The sequence below is a fragment of the Nymphalis io genome, chromosome 6 (genome assembly GCF_905147045.1).
Source record: "Nymphalis io chromosome 6, ilAglIoxx1.1, whole genome shotgun sequence".
NCBI lineage: Eukaryota > Metazoa > Arthropoda > Insecta > Lepidoptera > Nymphalidae > Nymphalis > Nymphalis io.
Window position 1 is genome coordinate 7,447,226 of NC_065893.1, and position 19,628 is coordinate 7,466,853.

General features: G+C 30.4%; 1 protein-coding gene across 1 annotated transcript; it reads left to right on the forward strand.

The window, feature by feature from the left end:
- Positions 1 to 1,736: 1,736 nt before the first annotated feature.
- LOC126768991 (putative carbonic anhydrase 3) lies at positions 1,737 to 18,693 on the forward strand. Its single transcript, XM_050487522.1, has 7 exons — positions 1,737 to 1,949; positions 15,085 to 15,129; positions 15,258 to 15,422; positions 16,203 to 16,341; positions 16,670 to 16,775; positions 17,770 to 17,997; positions 18,178 to 18,693. The coding sequence occupies exons 1-7, from the start codon at positions 1,886 to 1,888 to the stop codon at positions 18,421 to 18,423; spliced, it is 993 nt and encodes a 330-aa protein (XP_050343479.1). The 5' UTR covers positions 1,737 to 1,885; the 3' UTR covers positions 18,424 to 18,693.
- Positions 18,694 to 19,628: the final 935 nt, after the last annotated feature.

A 19,628-nucleotide genomic window follows, 5' to 3' on the forward strand; every position in this document is an offset into this window, starting at 1 on the left:
TGAAGAGGAAAAGTAATTTCAGGGTAGAGGCGAGGCCTTACATAGAATATCAGAACAAATTATCATTAAGATACGTGATTTATAGGTTAAAAGCAAGGCTGAGGATCACTACGAAATAAATTCCTATTTTCTGAAAGCATTAAACTTGAAGTTAAGTTTTTTCTTTTAAACTTCGTTCTTGTATATATTTTTTATAAATATTACATTTCAGTTGATTGGTTATATTGACTATCGGATAAATAATTTATATAATAAAACAATAATTCTTACTCAATATTCCTCATCCATTCTGAGATACGTTTCTATACTAATATTCCTCAGATATTTTTATATTACCAGCACTAAACACCTGCATTTTCCACATCCCCTCAACCTCCATACTATTAAAAAACGTGGAGTTAGTAGTATTCGTATTCGTTAATTACCACAGATGATGTTATAAATTTGAATTGTTACTGAGATTCTTGTCGGTTACTCCTGTTACAATCTACATTTCGATTCAGTCCAGCCTTAGATTCAATTTAGTCTAACAACATGACAGTTCAGAAGTACTTGTAAAGTACCTAAAGCACCTACTAAATATATTTTAATTATGTTGATTTTGATAATCTCTTACTTCACGAAATAAAAATGCTTTTTAAATATTATATGTTATACAACTTGCTCATTTATGAAAATGACCTCTTGTCCGATTTCTGCCACGACGACCAATCGCAGCGGAAGTTAACTAACTGACTTCGCAGAACATATTATAGTGCACTATTGTGGTTAACCACAGGTATAAAATATTTTCTCAGTCAGTTGGAAGGGACAACCCGACACGACCGGAAGGAATTCAAGTGCGATGGAGTGTAACAATGCGAACTTGCTAACTCGAGGGCGATACTAATTTCTGGAGAAAAAGGACCAATGAGTTTTTATCGGCCCGACCCGAGACACAAACCCGAGACCGCATGATGTACACCAGTGTACAAACCACTTAATGACTACCAAAAAAATAAGGCAGTGATGTTTAATATAGGTGTACCAATAAATAATTGAAAATGTATAATACACCAATTGTTATAAATATCTTAATCTTTACATTTAAAAAAAGTATACAGGTCCTTCTAAGTAAGTATCATGGTCTTTGAATATTTTACTGTAACAATACCTTGTATTGTGTTCCGATCACTTCCGAAAGGATTGAGCTAGTTTATTTATAGATCCTCAAGAGATCTAACGTTTTAGGTTTAGCAGCGTACAAAATTTAGTGCCTAAAGAAATGTAATTTGTACAGTATTACAAATAACGATGCACAGAAGTGATCGCTGAATACGTCTAATCTATATCTATATCTGAATTTTAATTGGGTTTGGATAAGTAAGTAGTCGGAGAAGTATATAAGTATAAGTTCTTACTTACTTCTTAGGATAGTAGGAGAAGGAGGAGGACTAAGTGATCTTAGAAACCAATGACGTTACAATGTATTTGTAAATTAAGTATACTTATTATATCTTTATTACTTATTATCTATTTTAAATCAAAATAAAAGTATAAGCACAATAATACAGGTTAAATATGAAAAAATATATCATATTATATAAAAAAAATCTTCGAAGACATAGTCGAAAGGCATGTGTACATCTTTCTTTCTCAACTTTAACCCATTTTACTGTAAAAAAAAAATTGAATGTTCTTTTCGGAAAATTTTGCGTCAATAACATCTGTCGTCTGTATAAAGACAGGGCGGTTATAAAGCAGGGACATCGTTCGTCACACACAGTTGTCTGGTCACGTAGTAGAGTGTTGTCTCTTTACCGGGTAATATGTTTTATGCGAAATACGTTTCATAAATAAACAATATAAATCAATTATTGTGCATCATATTGTTTAACATAAAAAAATGTGTGAAAGTGCCGTTATGTGGGTTTTAATAATAATTATTGCCGGTCTTGCGCTTTTCCAAGGTATGTTAAAATTAAAAAATATATATTAATATTTAATTTAAATAGATCACCATTGCGCCTTTTATTGTAAAAAATATTTTTATTTGAAATAGCTACAATTGTTTATCAATTGTTTTGTTAGCATAAATAAAATTCATATATATGTAAATATCTATTAAATATGATAAACAAAGAATATAAATTATATATGTCTGAATGAAGTTTTTTTTACAGAAATTGTTTAGTTTTGCGATCTTTAGAATTAAACAGTAAAAGTTATTATTTTTAATGTTGCATTTTTAAGTAGTTGTTATCATAATCTTTAATGTAAAATGTATAAAATTTACGTAGGATTGGATGCACTTTTGTATTAATAAATAAATAAATCAGTAGTATGTAAAACTAATGAGATAATAAATTAACTTCTAAATAAATATTTGGAGTCATATTTATTAGATGTTATGTTGAATATTTTTAACTACAACAATTTGACTTGAAATTAAAGAAACTTCATTTCTTAATATTTAAAATATAATTTACTAATCATCTCCTTTCATAAAAAGTTACGCACCGACCATTGTCCTTGAATCAGCATAAAATTAAATTTTCTAACAATAATAACAAAAGAAATATTTTACGTTAGGTTCGTAGTTTTTCTTAATTTTGTTGGCCATAGTAGAGCCGGAGCTATTTTTTTTTTTGTTTTTTCGTGAGGCGTTTTATTTTCTAATTTCTATTGAGAATTTACACGCGAAATAACACTTAGTGACTTTATACCATATATATTATTTTTTATATTAAATGAGCAATTTTTGAATAAATATAAACTTATTTCGTGTATCTCGAAAACCGCTTGGACAATTTAGCTCAAATTTGTTTTGATGTAGATAATATTAGCTTTTAAAGTGTTTTTTAAAAAAACGAAAATAAAAAAAAAACTACTTTATTTTTACCCAGGTAGTTTGATTATTTATAAACAAATATTATCGATCTAATTCTTTAAATCTTTAAAGCGAAAAAAAAATCTATGTTTAATTGTCTTTCCAAATATGCGTCAAAAAATTAATGACTGAGCTAAACTTGGTATTATGGTGCGTTTAAATTTTCCTTTAACGCAGCTTCAAAAATAATTCCATTTTGTTAGCAAAAATGTTTGAGGAACAATATTGCAATGCATTCCTGTTATTTCTGTTCTTATTAATAAGGACAATTCTAAATAAAACTGTTTATAACTTTGTTAGTACTTACCTACTTTTCATACACATATTTAAGTACATTTCAAAGACTATAATATTTTTAATATTGTTGAAAATATTAATAGATACAAACCCTTTCCAGTCCTTACTCTGGATTATGTATTTATTGCGCAGCTATAGGTAAAAAAATATTTAACTTTCTAATTTCCGAAATCAGATTAGTAAAGTTTCTAATGTTTGTTATATTCAAATAATTCAAGTAATTTATAGGAAATGTCACAACCAAGCGTTTTATCTTAAAGTAATTTATCTATAGTGACTATTACTAAAACAAGATATCTAGGTCTAAGATCGCTGATGCAACAATAAGCCACTTTAATCTTTATTACAGATACAAACTGAGCCACTTTCACTCTAGTAAGTGGAGAGGTACAACTAAAAGTAGATTTTATTCAACTGGCTCAGCCGTAGCTTAGAGTATGTCGTTTTAGCATCTTTTAGAATCGTAAATGAAAAATGCATATAAATTTAACATGAGTTTTATACATATCTGCTTAATTTTGTCTGTAAAGTATTTTGTACAATTTGTGAATTATAAAATTCAATAAATATAACAATATCTTTTGACATGCCAATGACGTACTAATTGAGTTTGTAACCGTGGTTTTTTTATTACTCGACTTAAAATTTATTTAGGGTATATATTTCATAGCAATTTATGGTTAACAGGCGTCTTAATAATTAAATTTTGTAATTAAAAAGATAATAATAATGATACGTTCTTCGCGATTTCAAATGGTGATTTTTTATCACTGTCTTTATTGTAAAGGAAATATGGATTTCAAGTGTTATGCACACAATTGATAGAAACATTTCAGTTTTACATTTGAAGTGGAAATTTTAGGAATCGTTGAGTCATTTTTATTGTATACTACTGAAAGCTAACTTATATAAGATATATTATTTAAGATAGTTTTAAGTATGCAAATCCAGAAGCCTAGGATACAAATATAAAGATAAAGAGGTTTTCTATCAATAAATTCTTAGTTTGGAAGTTGGCAGTGGCAGTGAAAGTGGCTCGGAAAGCACATAAAGCCTGTCTGCGCCTAAAATCTTTCCGGTCGTGTTCCATCAGAACATTTGTTTTGCTGGTCCATGGGTCCATTGGTTGCTGTTCCATCAAATTATGTCACGTCACTGTCACGGAATAGAGAGTGCGATTGTATTTGCGCAGCAACTTGTGCACTATAATATGATGTCACTGTTCGCTAGTCCCTTGACAATGGTCGCCGGAATCGATCAGGAGGACATCAATACCTTTATGAATACATTTATTTATCAATACATCTTTATGTTTTTATTGTTATTATTTTTAATCTATCAAATTAATTTTAATTGCATAAAAATTCTTTAGATCTTTTAGATTTTCGCTTCTAATGCTGCCATAGATGCATAAAATAATAGTAGAAACTAGTACAAAAAAAATAGTTGTAGCGGACGGACGATATAACTCTTGAGTCGCGGCTCTTTACAATTTTCATCACATTTTGGGAAATCACTTACCAACAAAAAATAATAAACGAATCCGTTGAACAATTAGCTAGGAAACATTAGAAGCAGATTCAATTTAGCAGGCTCGACTGAGTAGGTAAAAATAGTTAAGTTGTTGTTAACGAAAAACTCCAAAGCTTTTATTTAAAAAATATATGTCAATGATCTCTCCTTTAAAAAAATCGTATAATGATTATTGCGTTAGTCGTTAGTATATGCTAATTATAACGGATATTGTAAAAAATAACTTTAAGACTAACAAAGAAAAGTCTCACTCTTCAAACAAAAGGCATTTTTTCCAGTTCCAGTTATGAGTCTCACTATAACTGTAGGTAGGTATATCAATTTTAAAATTTACGTTCAACGTCCACTAATTATTTATATAGAATATAAAACCTTTATTTCAAACGAATTTATTCATGTAGACCTAAAAACTAATTTATTTTCTAATATATTTAGGTATTCAACCCACGATAGGTCATACGCAAACACAAGGTCATACATAATCTACTGGTGGTAGGGCTTTGTGCAAGCTCGTCTGGGTAGGTACCACCCACTCATCAGATATTCTACCGCAAAACAGCAATACTTGATATTGTTGTGTTCCGGTTTGAAGGGTGAGTGAGCCAGTGTAATTACAGGCACAAGGGACATAAAATCTTAGTTCCCAAGGTTGGTGGCGCATTGGCTATAAGCGATGGTTGACATTTCTTACAATGCCAATGTCTAAGGGCGTTTGGTGACCACTTACCATCAGGTGGCCCATATGCTCGTCCACCTTCCTATTCTATAAAAAAAAAACACATATGTCCAAGAAGAAATCCCTCAGACCTGAAGAGAACCGGCTTTATAAACTCAGAGGGATTATTTCTTTTTTTTTTTAAATAATAATTAATTACTTTTAACGGCCTGGTGGCGATCGCTTCTAATAACATATGTATAATACATAAACGATGAAAAGGTATTTCATTAAAAATGTTTGAAGCGTTTTCCTAGGATCCTGTTTTAAAAGCGAGACCCATTGTCCCACAACAGAATGATTACCACAGATAACAAGCGTATGTTTGTTTCTTGTGTCATTAATACGTACCTACTACAATTTCTTGGCCCATGTATCATGCCATTTATATCCACGGTCAATATTTGAATGCTCAGATACGAACACATATTCTTAAGTAACGATTCAGCAATTATAGGAGACAAATTAAATTATTTAGTATCTAGTCAAAATTAGACTGTATATGTTAATTCTTACAGTTTCACAAATAATAATTTTAAAAATTATAATTATTATTAATTTTCTGTATAAATAACACAAAGTATATTTACTTCAATGTCAGGAAAAAGATGAAAAATAATAAATTATTCAAATTTCTCATTAATTATTTCCACGTTTACTAAACATTTGTTAATAATAGATTAACCCTGTTAGTAAATAAACATGATAAAGTATTAATGTACCGTATTGTAAAATATTATGTACTAAACAGTAAAGTTTATGAATTACTAGAAACTTTTTTTTCTTAAATAGATTTATTCGTTACGTTTGATAGAAATTCTTGGCTTGGTACGGATGCTTTGTTTGATTCTAACAACATTTGGAATTGAACCAAGAGCGTGTTTTATATTATGTAACTAATCTGTATAATGTGGACCATAATAAAATATTAATATTTATGTTAAGATAAAAGCGAACTCGGGAAATTAATAACATAAAAATTATAATGGTCAACAAAAAAATTGCACACGATGATAATTTGGATAGTAGAAAAACTTTGTGATAACTTGTAAGCTGAGCAATTTGTCGTTATCATGCACCAGAAGCGTGATCGCTCACTCTACTATTATATACAAAGCAGTACAATATTTCAAATGTATTAAACAAATATCTTAGCAAAATTTTGTTCTACTTGTTATGTATTTATTGTTTTACCACTGGTCCATCTCGGTGGTGCCAATGGTTAGAACGCGTGAAACATAACCGATGACTAACCCGCATTGGAGCAGCGTGGTGGCTCCAAACCTTATCCTCAAAAAAGGAAAGGAGGCTTTAGCCCAGCAGTGGGACATTCACAGGCTGTTACTATAAGAACGTAGATTTTTTATTAATTCAACTTTTACCTTCAGTTCATAAGCGAAAGTTTAACTAGTAAAAGTAAAGTATACACCCTATAAATGTCCCACTGCTAAGCAAACGCCTTCTCTACTTTAAGAAGGTTTATTATTATTATTTTATGTTATAGGCAGGCGGACGAGCAAATGGGACACCTGATGGTAAGTGGTCACCACCGCCCAGAGACATTTGCAATGTAAGAAATAATATCCGAAATAAGAAAGTATTGCTGCTTAGCGGCAGAATATCTGATGAGTGGGTGGTACCCACCCAGACGGGCCAAAATTAATATTCAAGGAAAGCTTTTGCACCACGATGCTGGTTGGTGGAAGCAAATAAAGGTGGTCAGCTCGACCACGAAGTGAAACATAAAAACGTTATGCACATCAAATTTCAGTGGTGCTTGCCCGAAATGAAACCTGCTATCTTCGGTTACGATACACGTCTATTCAATGAACCATCGCAAACCAGACATAGTACTTACCTATTAACCATAGTATGGGAAAATATTATTTTTTTATCGTCAATTTGTTTAAACGGATATATATAGCAACCGATAATAGTGTTAAGTATTTAAAAGTATATAATGCCTAGTTTATGACTTAGTAATTATAAGCTTGTATAAGTAAATATAAGCTTGCAAGACGTGCTCTACTCTTAGTTTGTATAGCACGCTCTAGCGACACATTAAATCGATCGCACTTTAAACATCAATGAACGAATCTTATCTTTATAGTTGTTTATACTATCCTACAGATACGACAGTTATTAGCGGATTTAACTCAATTTAGTATTCTTATTGATTCTGCAGTGGCAAAGTAACATGAATATATTTTGATTGCGAAAATAATAATACAAAATTCAGGATCTGATTCTTTTTTGATGATTATAAGTTTATAAAAAAAAAAAAAAAAAAAAAAAAAAAAAAAAAAAAAAAAAAAAAAAAAAAAAAAAAAAAAAAAAAGTGGTAACCACCCCCAATAGACATGCGATGTAAGAAATATTAACCAATCTGTACGTCGCCAATGCGCTACCAACCTTGGGAACTAAGGTCCTTCAAACCGTAACGCAACAATACTAAGTATTGCTGTTTAGTAGTAGAATATCAGACCCAGAGAGGTTGCACAAAGCCTTACCAGCGTGTGAATGGCTGCCTACTTTGTAAGTCGTCTAAGATGTATGATAGGCTAAAATTATTTTGTCTTTATAAGTCGTTCGTTTAAACAATTATGATAAGATTTAAGAACTGGTTAAATCCACTTATAAAAAGTACATTAGAAAGTAGTAGTAAATTAGTAAACTATAATAAATAAAATCTACTCGGGCGAGGCCGCGGGCATAAAGGAAAGCATGGTTTACTTGCAATATCTTCTGATTGCGTTCAAATATGGTTTAAAACACGAGAATGTGAATCTATTTTTGGCAGTAAGGCGCTACATCATTTTAATTGGTTTAATGAGCAAACTTCTCATCATATTTTGGAAAAACCTTTGTATATGCCATGCTTTATTAAAACAATGAGAAAACGTACTTTGTACATGTATATATTATATTCACCATATTTTCTATTTTGTTATTTAAATATGAAACAAGAAAATTAATCAGTATCCACATACAATTAAAACAGCGCGCTATTCGTGAAACGTTATCTGATCTCAACAATGCATTTATCCATTATTATAACATAAGTACTAACAAAGACTTCATATATCGCTAATTCAGTTTAATAACGGCAACAAAAAAATTACTTCCTTTGCTTTTAATAATGTTACTTTATACAAGTAAACAAATTGATTAGAGAATTCATGTGTTATATATAAATTCGTTTTTACGCTTATATATTATATATTATTTTCATCATATATATTATTTTCTTTTGTTCATATATAAAAATTTCGTTATCAACAAGTTAATTTATAATAAATTTAAAAGAATGAAAAGCTACATAAAATGTCCACTTTTAGCAAGTTACACACGTTTTATTTGACGTACCTACATTTGTACAATTAATATCGTTATGATGTCACTACTTGATTATATCTTAATAAGTACTCCATCTTTCCGTAAAACTTATGAAGTGAATGAGTTGAAAATTTAAGAAACGTACCTACGTTTATAACTTATATAATATTTAAACACATTTTTAAATACCTAGTCTAAGTTTGTAAGCTACTATTTTATATCTAGAGATACTTTTACATTCATATATATATAGTACATATAATTCACTTTATGAAACTATTTTCATGAGAAATCGTTATCGAGGCAGACCGCTCGCATTATGACGTGAATAATGAATTGTGCAGCGAGTATGTTTCACAGCACGTGCTATTGTTATTTTATTCAGTGCGGCCTTTTTTCCCGATATAAATAATTACATAATATAACTATACATCAAACACCGCAGCTAAGAATATTATTTTAATAACTATAGGTACTTGTTATGTCTTTATAAGAAGCAAATTATTATTGAAGGTAATTGGTGATATTAGTACTTAGCATTAATAAATAAAAACAACATGATCAGATTATAATTATAAAATAGGTAAGTACATAATTATATTTCCTACTTTTTGATTTTTTTGGAAATAAATGAAGTAATACTATGTATCTAGGTAAACATAACCTAAATAAAACCCTTTCAATCATTTAAAACATTAACAGCCTTAATTATTTTATGGGTTAAACACTGATTTTTCTCTTAGTGTCATTACTGATTTTAAATTGAAAAGATCCTTCTTTTGAAAGTAAAATCAAATATCCTGACACAGTATCGTATTTTATCGTATTTCTCATCTACAGGTAAAGCCGCAAGTTGTCAAAGCTCAAACATTCATTGTAAAAATAATTTGAATTAAAAATTAAGTAGGTAACAATATAAAGAGATTGTTTACGATGGATATCTGTAACAATTTCCATTTCAAGGTAGGAATTTTTATAGATACCTAACTAGTGTTAGTTACTATAATAATTATGATTAAACAAGCTATCCGTACCGACTTCGCCCGGTTACAGTTAAGTTTCGATTTTTCTTTCTACAAATAAGTTTGTAGAAAGAAACATTACAATATTTACCTTCACTGAGCGATGTCCTGTAACTAGAGAATCTACCCAATCCTATTACATAATCACGACTTTAATCATTCAACAATTACATCGAATTACTGGTGGTAGGGCTTTGTGCAAGCTCGTCTGGGTAGGTACCACCCACTCATCAGATATTCTACCGCAAAACAGCAATACTTGATATTGTTGTGTTCCGGTTTGAAGGGTGAGTGAGCCAGTGTAATTACAGGCACAAGGGACATAAAATCTTAGTTCCCAAGGTTGGTGGCGCATTGGATATGTAAGCGATGGTTGACATTTCTTACAATGCCAATGTCTAAGAGCGTTGGTGACCACTTACCATCAGGTGGCCCATATGCTCGTCCGCCTTCCTATTCTATAAAAATACAAGTGGATTTCATTCCGCATTTGCTGCATAGCTTGAAAAAAACATTAATATAACATTTGTATGATATCAAAAACTTTGTAACTTCTAGTTACTGACTATTCGAGAACAAATTAACAGTTTTATGTTATCAGGGTCGTTTCTGTTACACGGTATAATATGTGAAAGTATAAACTATTATGTAATATAGCTGAGTCACTAATATTTTCGTGCTAACTAGCAATTAAAACAATGTTAAAAGCTTCTAAGGAGTCAAGAGTATAATAATAGTTATATGCTGTGTTGTAAATCTTGATACATAAATTATACGGTCATGGTAAAGTGGACAATAAGTACGACAAATGCTATTGTGTTGTTCAGAGATTGTTCAAAATGAACCTCACTTCCGAATTAAGGTCTTTGCGATTATTAAGTAATTTGTTTTCTCATTAATTTCATGGGACCCACTTCAAATCAAATCGATTACTACGAGTAACAACCTTCGAGGCTATTGTATTTGAGTTGTATCTACTTAAAATTTAAGTAAATATTATGTCGAGAAATATATTTCGATGACTAACATCAACTATTATATAAATTAAGAATTGTAATAATATTTGAAATAAGCAAAACTTGTAATTCATAATGATATTTACGTTAATCAATAAAAAGCATTTGTGTAGAATATCGTGGCAGGTAAATGTGTCCTCATAGTAAATTATTAATGTTTTACGTTTACTTGGTAAGACTTTGTGTAAACTCGTCGTGGTAGGTGTCATCAGATATTATACCATCAAACAGCAATACTTATATTGATATGTTCCGGTTTGAAGAGAGAGTATAACTACAAGCACGAGTGACCTAACATTGAAGTGTCCAAGGTTGGTGGCGTATTGGCGATGTAAGGAATGATTACTATTTATGGAATGATTATATATTAATATTTGGACGGTGGTGGCCAATTTTCATCAGGTGCCCATCCGCCTATCTATTCTATGTAAAAAATAATAAATAAACTATAATAATAAATAAACCACTGGGCCATCTCGGCTATTACTTTGATTGAAAAAGTAATAGCCGAGATGGCCCAGTGGTTAGGACGCATGAATCTTAATTGATAATCCTGGGTTCAAACCCGGGCAAGCACCAATGAATTTTCATGTGTCGTGTTCGTCGGTGAAGGAAAACATCGTGAGGAAACCTGCATGTCTAATTTCACTGAAATTCTGCCACTTGTGTATTCCACCAACCCGCATTGGAGCAGCGTAGTGGAATAAGCTCCAATCCTTCTCCTCAAAAAAGGAGAGAAGTATAAGGATATGTAATATCGCTGTTAGAAATTTAAATAGCAATTGTAATATATTCAAGCATATTTTTATAATTTTTTTATTTGCATTTGCATTGGTAGTTCATATGACGGAAAATCACCAAAATTTTACACAACACTCTACTGCTAATTGCTATCAATTTGTATAAATAACGTTAACAAACATTATAAAATTCAATAACTAAATAAGCAATACTATATCAACTATTTAGGTAAATTTTCAATTAACTTTTTGAGTGTATATAATAACAATACATAAAAAAGCGGCCGTCACGGGACGACCATTTCAAATTGAAGTATTAATTAAATTATTTAGTAGTAAAATATATAAACACACAGAATTTCGTTACAAAAGTTAATATATAGCAAAGTATATTGTATACGCGCTACGAACACACAAGTGATTAGAGAGCGGCAGCGGAGACGATGACGATGATGACGGGGTAAGAGAGTGTCAGGCCATTTGCGGTCACAACATACGAGTTTGTTTTACTCCCAGGGTGCGAAAATAGATTTTTCACATATAAATAAAACCCATACATGCTAAATAATAGTCGTTTGATAATGGATAGTATGTTTACATTTTATACAAAAATTTAATATACTAAATAAAGCCCTCATTTAAAGCAAATTTGACGTATGTTAAAGTAATTGCTTTGCTCCAATAATAATATTTTGTTTAGGTATGTACCAAATTGTTACGCGGTCGTTGGCAAGAAGAGAAGGTCAATGTAAAATTAAATTACTCTTATTATTTTTATCAATGAACTTGATACGCTTCGTTAGAGCGGTATGGCACAATATTTCAACATTGCCTCACTTTTTCAAGCTATTAAACTTTAAAATCGACAATACTTTTTGTTTAGTATGTAAATATTAAAACAATAATTGAGAGTTCCTACATTTTTACCTTTGACTTTGACTTTTGACTTTGACTTTAATTAAAATAAACATCATATTTCATTTATTTTAACACGGCATGCATGGATGGATAAAGCAAAAGGATTTGTGATATATGTATGTGATATAAATTTATTAGTTAATAAATTTTATAGTAAAATAAAGCAGGTACTTAAGAGAATTGTTTTATTAAAGCCTTACAATTGTTGTATTCTTAAATAAGATTTCTTTATCAAACTCATAGATAGATATCGATACTCGTTTTACTATAAAACTAGTACTACACCGTGTAAAAGAAAAACTAAACTTAATAAAAAATTTATGCCTTGAAATATCGGCTCAAGGTGACAGTACATTACAAAACGCTAGATTCTGGCATTTTGTTTCAAGCTTCTCATTACAAATAGAAGTGTTACATGTAGAATTGTACCTACATGAAAGCAAAAGTGAAGTACCAGCCTGGTAATGTTTTCCACTGTTGTGCTAAGGTCTCCCAACCTTTTTTTAAGACAAGGTGCTCGTTCCTCCACGCTACTTCAATGCGGGTATGTGACATTTAACAGATTTTAATTTGATACATGTGGATTTCGTCACGGTGTTTTCCTTTGCCGCCGATCACCATATGAATTATAAACACAAATTAAGCACATGAAAATATCGAAGTCATCATACCATACAACAATAAAAACGTAGAAAAGATGTACACAAGGAACGTTAGATAGTTATGCAAGATATACATACCTCCAGTAGGTTAGGTAAGTTCGATATGGGGGTCACGGTATCATGCGAAAGCGATCCCGTGGCGCTCCACGTTAAGACGGTAATAACGGTATTCCGATGTTCGGAGCGCACTTGGCGCCTTGGACACCGGCAAGCCCTACATACCCCTACTGTTCCCGTGCGTAACGCGTTTTTCCAGCGAAAAAAAAGTTTACCTATTTACGTATAGTTATTGTTTGCAGATAATCTATAAAAAATACTAATAAAGTGTTGTAAAAGTAAATATGTATCTATAGGTGTCTTATTCGAATAAAATACTTCGGAACTACAAGAAATAATTTCTATAACATCAAGGTAGAAAAAGGTTTAGTTGGAAAAATTGGTTATTTTAATGACAGGATACGCGATAAAAGACAACAATCAAGGCTACAAAAGTAAAATTCGATGAGAAAACGCCCTATTTAGATTTAGATTATCGCCCGCGCCCGCGAAGCACAGCTTCTACATTTTTTTCTTAATACACTAAATTAATATTTTAAGCACAAATTGCATTTGGAAAATTTTTTCAAAGCAATGTTTTTCAATAATTCAATATAATATTAAGTTTTAACATTTAACATTCACATAATTAAATTTACGCGTTTTTTAATAAAAATGAACAAAAATGTTTTTGTATAAAATTATATTTTGAAGTAACGAATTATAACTTATATGAATAAGTAATCTATAAACAAAAATATGTTATCACTCAAGCAACATTTTCAAAATCAACATTCACAAAATGTGTCAATCAAGTATACATATTTAATAATTTTATCTGTAACGATACGTCATATGAATATAAAACACGTTTTCTATTATATATAGTTGCGTAATACAAGGGGGAATTTTCCGGTGTTAGTCAAGTACAAAGGAACACGACATACTTAACTAAATTACATGCGATTCAAAGAGTGGTAAATTCTGCAAGATAATAGTACAATGATGATTGTGAGTTGGTAAATGTCAATCACAGATCGAATCGAAATTTTATTAAGTAAAAATACTACTTACGTTAGATTATAATTTCAAGAGGTAATTAGTTCGTTCATTCAACCAATATACTTCAGTTTAAGGAATAGTCCGGTATAAACTGGTGATAGTCGACTTGGTTAGCTGAGTACGTAATCTATAATTTCACAAATTACAGTCATCTTCTCATTAGCTTACTACTATCGTAATATATCTAGTTGAGTAATATGGGCACAGGTCATTTTGATTTTGCTTTTTAGTCTCTTGTTTGTTATTGGTCATGCTCATCGGAGCGATATCGAGAAATATTTCTTAGAGAGGTCAGGTTCCTAACTTAATATTTATTACGCTCGCATGAGATACATACATACATTGGGTAGAAACTTTATCGATTTTATAAAAATTTCAATAAGGACAACATTTATGAAATTCGATTTTTACTATTCTAGAGCAAGTTAAATGGAAAAATAATATAATCAGCGTTGTGTTGATATTTATTCCTGATATAAAAAATAAGAAAATTTAGGATATAACTTTTGTTTATGTTGAGAATTTATAATAGGTATATTAATAATGCCTATAAGCCCACATCTTCTCTATATCTTTGTGTCAGTTGCAAATATCTAAATAGGGTAGTTCGGGCAGCCTATGAAGGCCAATTTCAGAAGGCGGAATTTTGCATAACTTTGTATGTATCAATCCATCATTCAATCAATAGGCAGAGAGACTGCGCCTCTTATTTTATTCTTTGCACAGCGTCTGTTAGACTTTCTAAGAAAAGTTTGCAATAGTTTAATGCGTTTATAACTAAGTTGCAGTCACATTGTACTTAGTACAGTAGAAAATAGTTTTAGTATTGTACTTTGTAGCTACCTCAACGGTTTAAAACCAAACCTTTTTAATTACAGTACCCGAGCACGCATGCGAGGACTTTGGCTATGATGGAGTTATAGGTGTGTTATACTAACTTATTTTTAATAAATAAACCTGTAAAATTTTGAAGAATAAAATGGTAGAAGCACGATAAAACGTGATGGCTTTTATACAGAATTGATTAAAACGACAAATTTAAATATTTTAGGTCCAACGTACTGGGGAGATAGGTACCAGGAATGTAGAGGTAAACACCAGAGTCCAATTAATATAAATGTGCTTCGGGTTAAGCAAGTTGCGTTACCGGACATCGCGTTCGTCGGCTTCGATGATTCCATAGATGACGTACACATCTCAAACAATGGACACACAGGTAAAAAAAATACATATATTTATTTTAAAATCAGATTTTGTGTTAAAAATTAAGACTAATGATTTAAGAAATTTGCTTTTTAAAATTAAATTTAAAAAAAGAAATTACTGATATTTTTATCACGTTCCTACAACCATATTCACTCAATAAGCAATTAATATTTACAATACGAATATATCGCATAATTATAGGTTTTTAAAATATAATTCAGCTGGTCCCTCGTGAAATCTGTACTAATATACTGGTGGTAGAGCTTTTTGCAAGCTCGTCTTGGTAAGTACCACCCACTCATCAGATATTCTACCGTAAATAGCAGTACTTGGTATTGTTGTGTTCAGGTTTGAAGGGTGAGTGAGCCAGTATAATTAAAGGCACAAGGGACATAACATCTTAGTTCCCAAGGTTGGTGGCGCATTGGGCATGTAAGCGATGGTTAACATTTCTTACAATGCCAATGTCTATGGGCGTTGGTGACCACTTACCATCAGGTGGCCCATATGCTCGTCCGCGTTCCTATTCTTTAAAAAAATACATTATATATATGAGAAAGTAACTCTGTCTGTCTGTTACGCTTTCAAGGCTAAACTGAATCAAATTTGATATGTAGCAAGTTTGAACTCCAAGGAAGGACATAGGCTTTTTTTGCCCCTTTTTTATACCTTAAACCTGATATGTGCAAATCCGCTGGCGAAAGCTGGTTAGTTATAACTAGAATAAACAAATGTTTTTTTTCTGATTTGGATATATTAAAATTTATAGGTAACTTATATATCTTTTCAGTTTTAATCGAAGTTGAAAATGAGCCTCATCCACGAGTTAGCGGAGGCCCTCTAGACGGTGCCTACGTGTTTAGTCAGATGCATTTTCATTGGGGAGACAACGACACTTTCGGTTCAGAGGACAAAATTAACCATCGAAGGTTTGCATTTTCACTATAATGGCTCTCATTTTTAAATAAAAAGCAACTTTTGTTAAAAATTAACTACCGTTTGTTAAATATGTCACCGTTTGTTAAATGCGTCTGTTACTAATAAAACTATTTTTAAAATACATCACACAGTAATTGGATTTCGATATCACGACGTTCTTTGTAGAATTTTTAAAAATCTTTTGTTTACGCTATAGCGTAATTTATAAATTATTTTATAATTTTGTCTTAAAAAAGAAACAGCGAATATAACAACTTTATTTACACTATCAAATTCTCACACATAAATCTTGATAAAAACAAATTCTATGCTTTTCAGTTTTCCAATGGAATTGCATATGGTGTTTTACAAAGAAGAATATAAATCCGTGAAACAAGCGATCAAGTATTCAGACGGCCTCGCAGTACTCGCATTCTTTTATGAGGTGATTTCTAAAAATATTATAGTTTGAATTTATTTGTTGCATTTTTCAGAATGAAGTTACGTTTTTTACAAAACGAGATACGTTTTAAAAACGACTTTTAATTTTTAATTTTTACGCTGGTGACATAATGTACACGATATTTTTTTCATTTAATTATCATGTTATTCTAGATATCTACAGTAATATTACATAGTTTCTACTCGTCATAATTGTCATTTCTTTTATACGTTACAATGACAGAATATACTATAAAATAGTAGTAGTAGTGTGCTACGAGGATAAGTTATAACCAAAGATGACAAAATGCCATGATACAGATTTTTTAAATTTAAAATACGTCGTTTATAAATATTAATCAATTTCAAATTGATGAATGCAAAATTGATAGATTTCTGAATTACTCGAATAGGTATGACTGTTCGTTTAAATGTCTTTATTAGCAGTTGGAGTACCTACATACTAAAGTGTTTATGCTAGTAAAAATATTTGCACTTCACAAATACACTTATGTTTTCTCTGAGTGATTAAACATGGCATTAAAATAGAAATTTGAATGAATTTATCATTGTAAGTACATAGATTAATGATGCGTCGAACGTCTTAGCACGAAGTTATTAGTTTTTATTAGAAACTATTGGTTCACCCGGACATAATCAAAAATCATAAGAAGGCAAAATATGTTAATTATGTTATATTTTATCTGTGATAGCTTTATCACACTATCTTTGAAGAAGTAACATATAATCAAAACTCGACACGACCTTTCGTATTTATGATATAAGTGTTGTTTTGGTTTTGGTAACTCGCAAATGGTCATATTAATTTTTAAAGAAGCAGTTATTTTGAAATCACAGACAGAAACTTCAATTTTATTTATTTGTATACATGTGATAAAGCGTGATGAAGAACCGAATACTCACAACACACACAACCGTTCGTATTATTCGTATATTTTAAAATTGTAATTGTGATGGTTTTAAATTTTTGTTGATAGTTGGATCGCCACAAGCACCCGGCTTATGATGATATAACCTCTGCTTTGGGTAACGTGACGGAGCCTCACACGAGTATTGTGATGAGTGAGCCATTCTCATTCCTCAACATTTTACCTTTAGACCTGCGGCGGTATTTCACTTATCGAGGTTCCTTGACCACTCCGCCTTGCTCTGAAGTGGTCATATGGCTTGATTTTGAACAACCAATCAGATTGGCACATGACCAGGCGAGTATTATTATTATGATTAAAAGTTTTGAATTGTTATTGTTTTATATGTTGTGGTGAGATTTATTCATTTAATTGTAAATAATTTAAAGAAAGCAACAATACAAATAATATTATAATATTTAGTTTAATAAATAATTTGTGATTTAATTTAATTTCAAATTATTAAAAAAATTACAGATAGAAGCATTCAGGGAGTTGCGTTCTGCGAATGGAAAAATTAGGCATAACTTCCGACCTATACAACCGATCGGCGATCGAGTTGTGTTTTATAATGTTGATAATAATTACTTTAATTACAACGAGATTGATGATCCTGATGAAGCTAATGTTGGACCAACCCGTAGAAAAAAGGGTAATAATGATGGTAGCATTTTAAGAATAAACCTATACATTTTCTTTGCTACATTGATAATGTTGTGGTAATTTTAAAATGAAATCATTATTTTAATACCATGTAATGTTTTATAGTAGCTATAAAATATTGTGTAAAAGTTTCTTGTTTTCTGTAGAGCAGGGTACTCTATGGTCGTTTTATTTTATAGTAGATCTATTGTTGCTATTTTTATTTTAAATTAATTTTTAAGATGTATATAGTAGTATTATATGTTTTAATTTTAATGATATTAGACATCAACTTTGCCATTTCTTAAGCTGAATTGTAAAATGATAAACTGTGATAAAAATAAAACTATGTTCTTCATTGAGAAATTTTTAAGCTTATTTTAGATATATAAAACATCTTTAGTACTTATATGTGTAATTGTTTAAAAATCCTATACCAATAGCATTGTACTTTAATAAATACCAGTTGCAATAATTCGTTAATCTCTATAATTCATCAATTCTATAGTAAAAATTGTGCATTAATCCTTCGTAAGCCGGAGCGCAGATCTGCACTCCCAATTTTTTACCCGTAGTATGCCGGAGCGTAGATCTGCGCTCGGACGTTGAAGTATTCTCGCTGTCAAATCTCATAATTCAAATTTTTTAATTTTAAATTAATTCAAACATATACCTAGCTCTTTTTTATCTATATATATAATATATATAAAATATAATATATATATATATATATATATATATATATATATACTCCTTTTTATCATTTATATAACTGCTTCCTCCCTGTAAAATCCTATGAAAGTTTGGTTCGAATATATCTGTTACGAGTTAATATTACGACTCGGCTGTAAAATAATGAGAATATTTGACATGTCTGTTACGTTGCCCTCATATCGGTTTTTATTAATTAGGAAGCCAACATTACATATTAAGAAAAACATTTTCTTGTTGATTATATTAAAATAGTGTAACAAAATATATATAAATTACAGGCTAAGTTAAATTGCAAATAAAATATATAAAGTTTTTTTTCTATATTTAGAATTTATTAACTTAAGCATTAATTCAATTAAATATGTTTATATGAGAGGTTTTTTTTTAATTCATAAAAAGTTTACTCTAAAAAGTTTATAAATTACTAAATAATATGAATAAGATTATTATATCTACAAATTCAGGTACCTATCAATCATTAGTACAGTATCAATACTTACAAGTCTCTTGGACGAATCTAGTCTGATTTTTTTGTTAGCATCAAAAACGTTAGGTGATTTCGGAAAAGGCAA

What these genes read in the sequence shown, in the direction of transcription:
- LOC126768991 (XM_050487522.1), top strand. Translation starts at nt 1,886, where the DNA reads ATGTGTGAAAGTGCCGTTATGTGGGTTTTAATAATAATTATTGCCGGT. An exon ending in CGGTCTTGCGCTTTTCCAAG is followed by an intron (nt 1,950 to 15,084) that starts GTATGTTAAAAT and finishes TTTTAATTACAG; the next exon opens with TACCCGAGCACGCATGCGAG. An exon ending in GACAAAATTAACCATCGAAG is followed by an intron (nt 16,342 to 16,669) that starts GTTTGCATTTTC and finishes TATGCTTTTCAG; the next exon opens with TTTTCCAATGGAATTGCATA.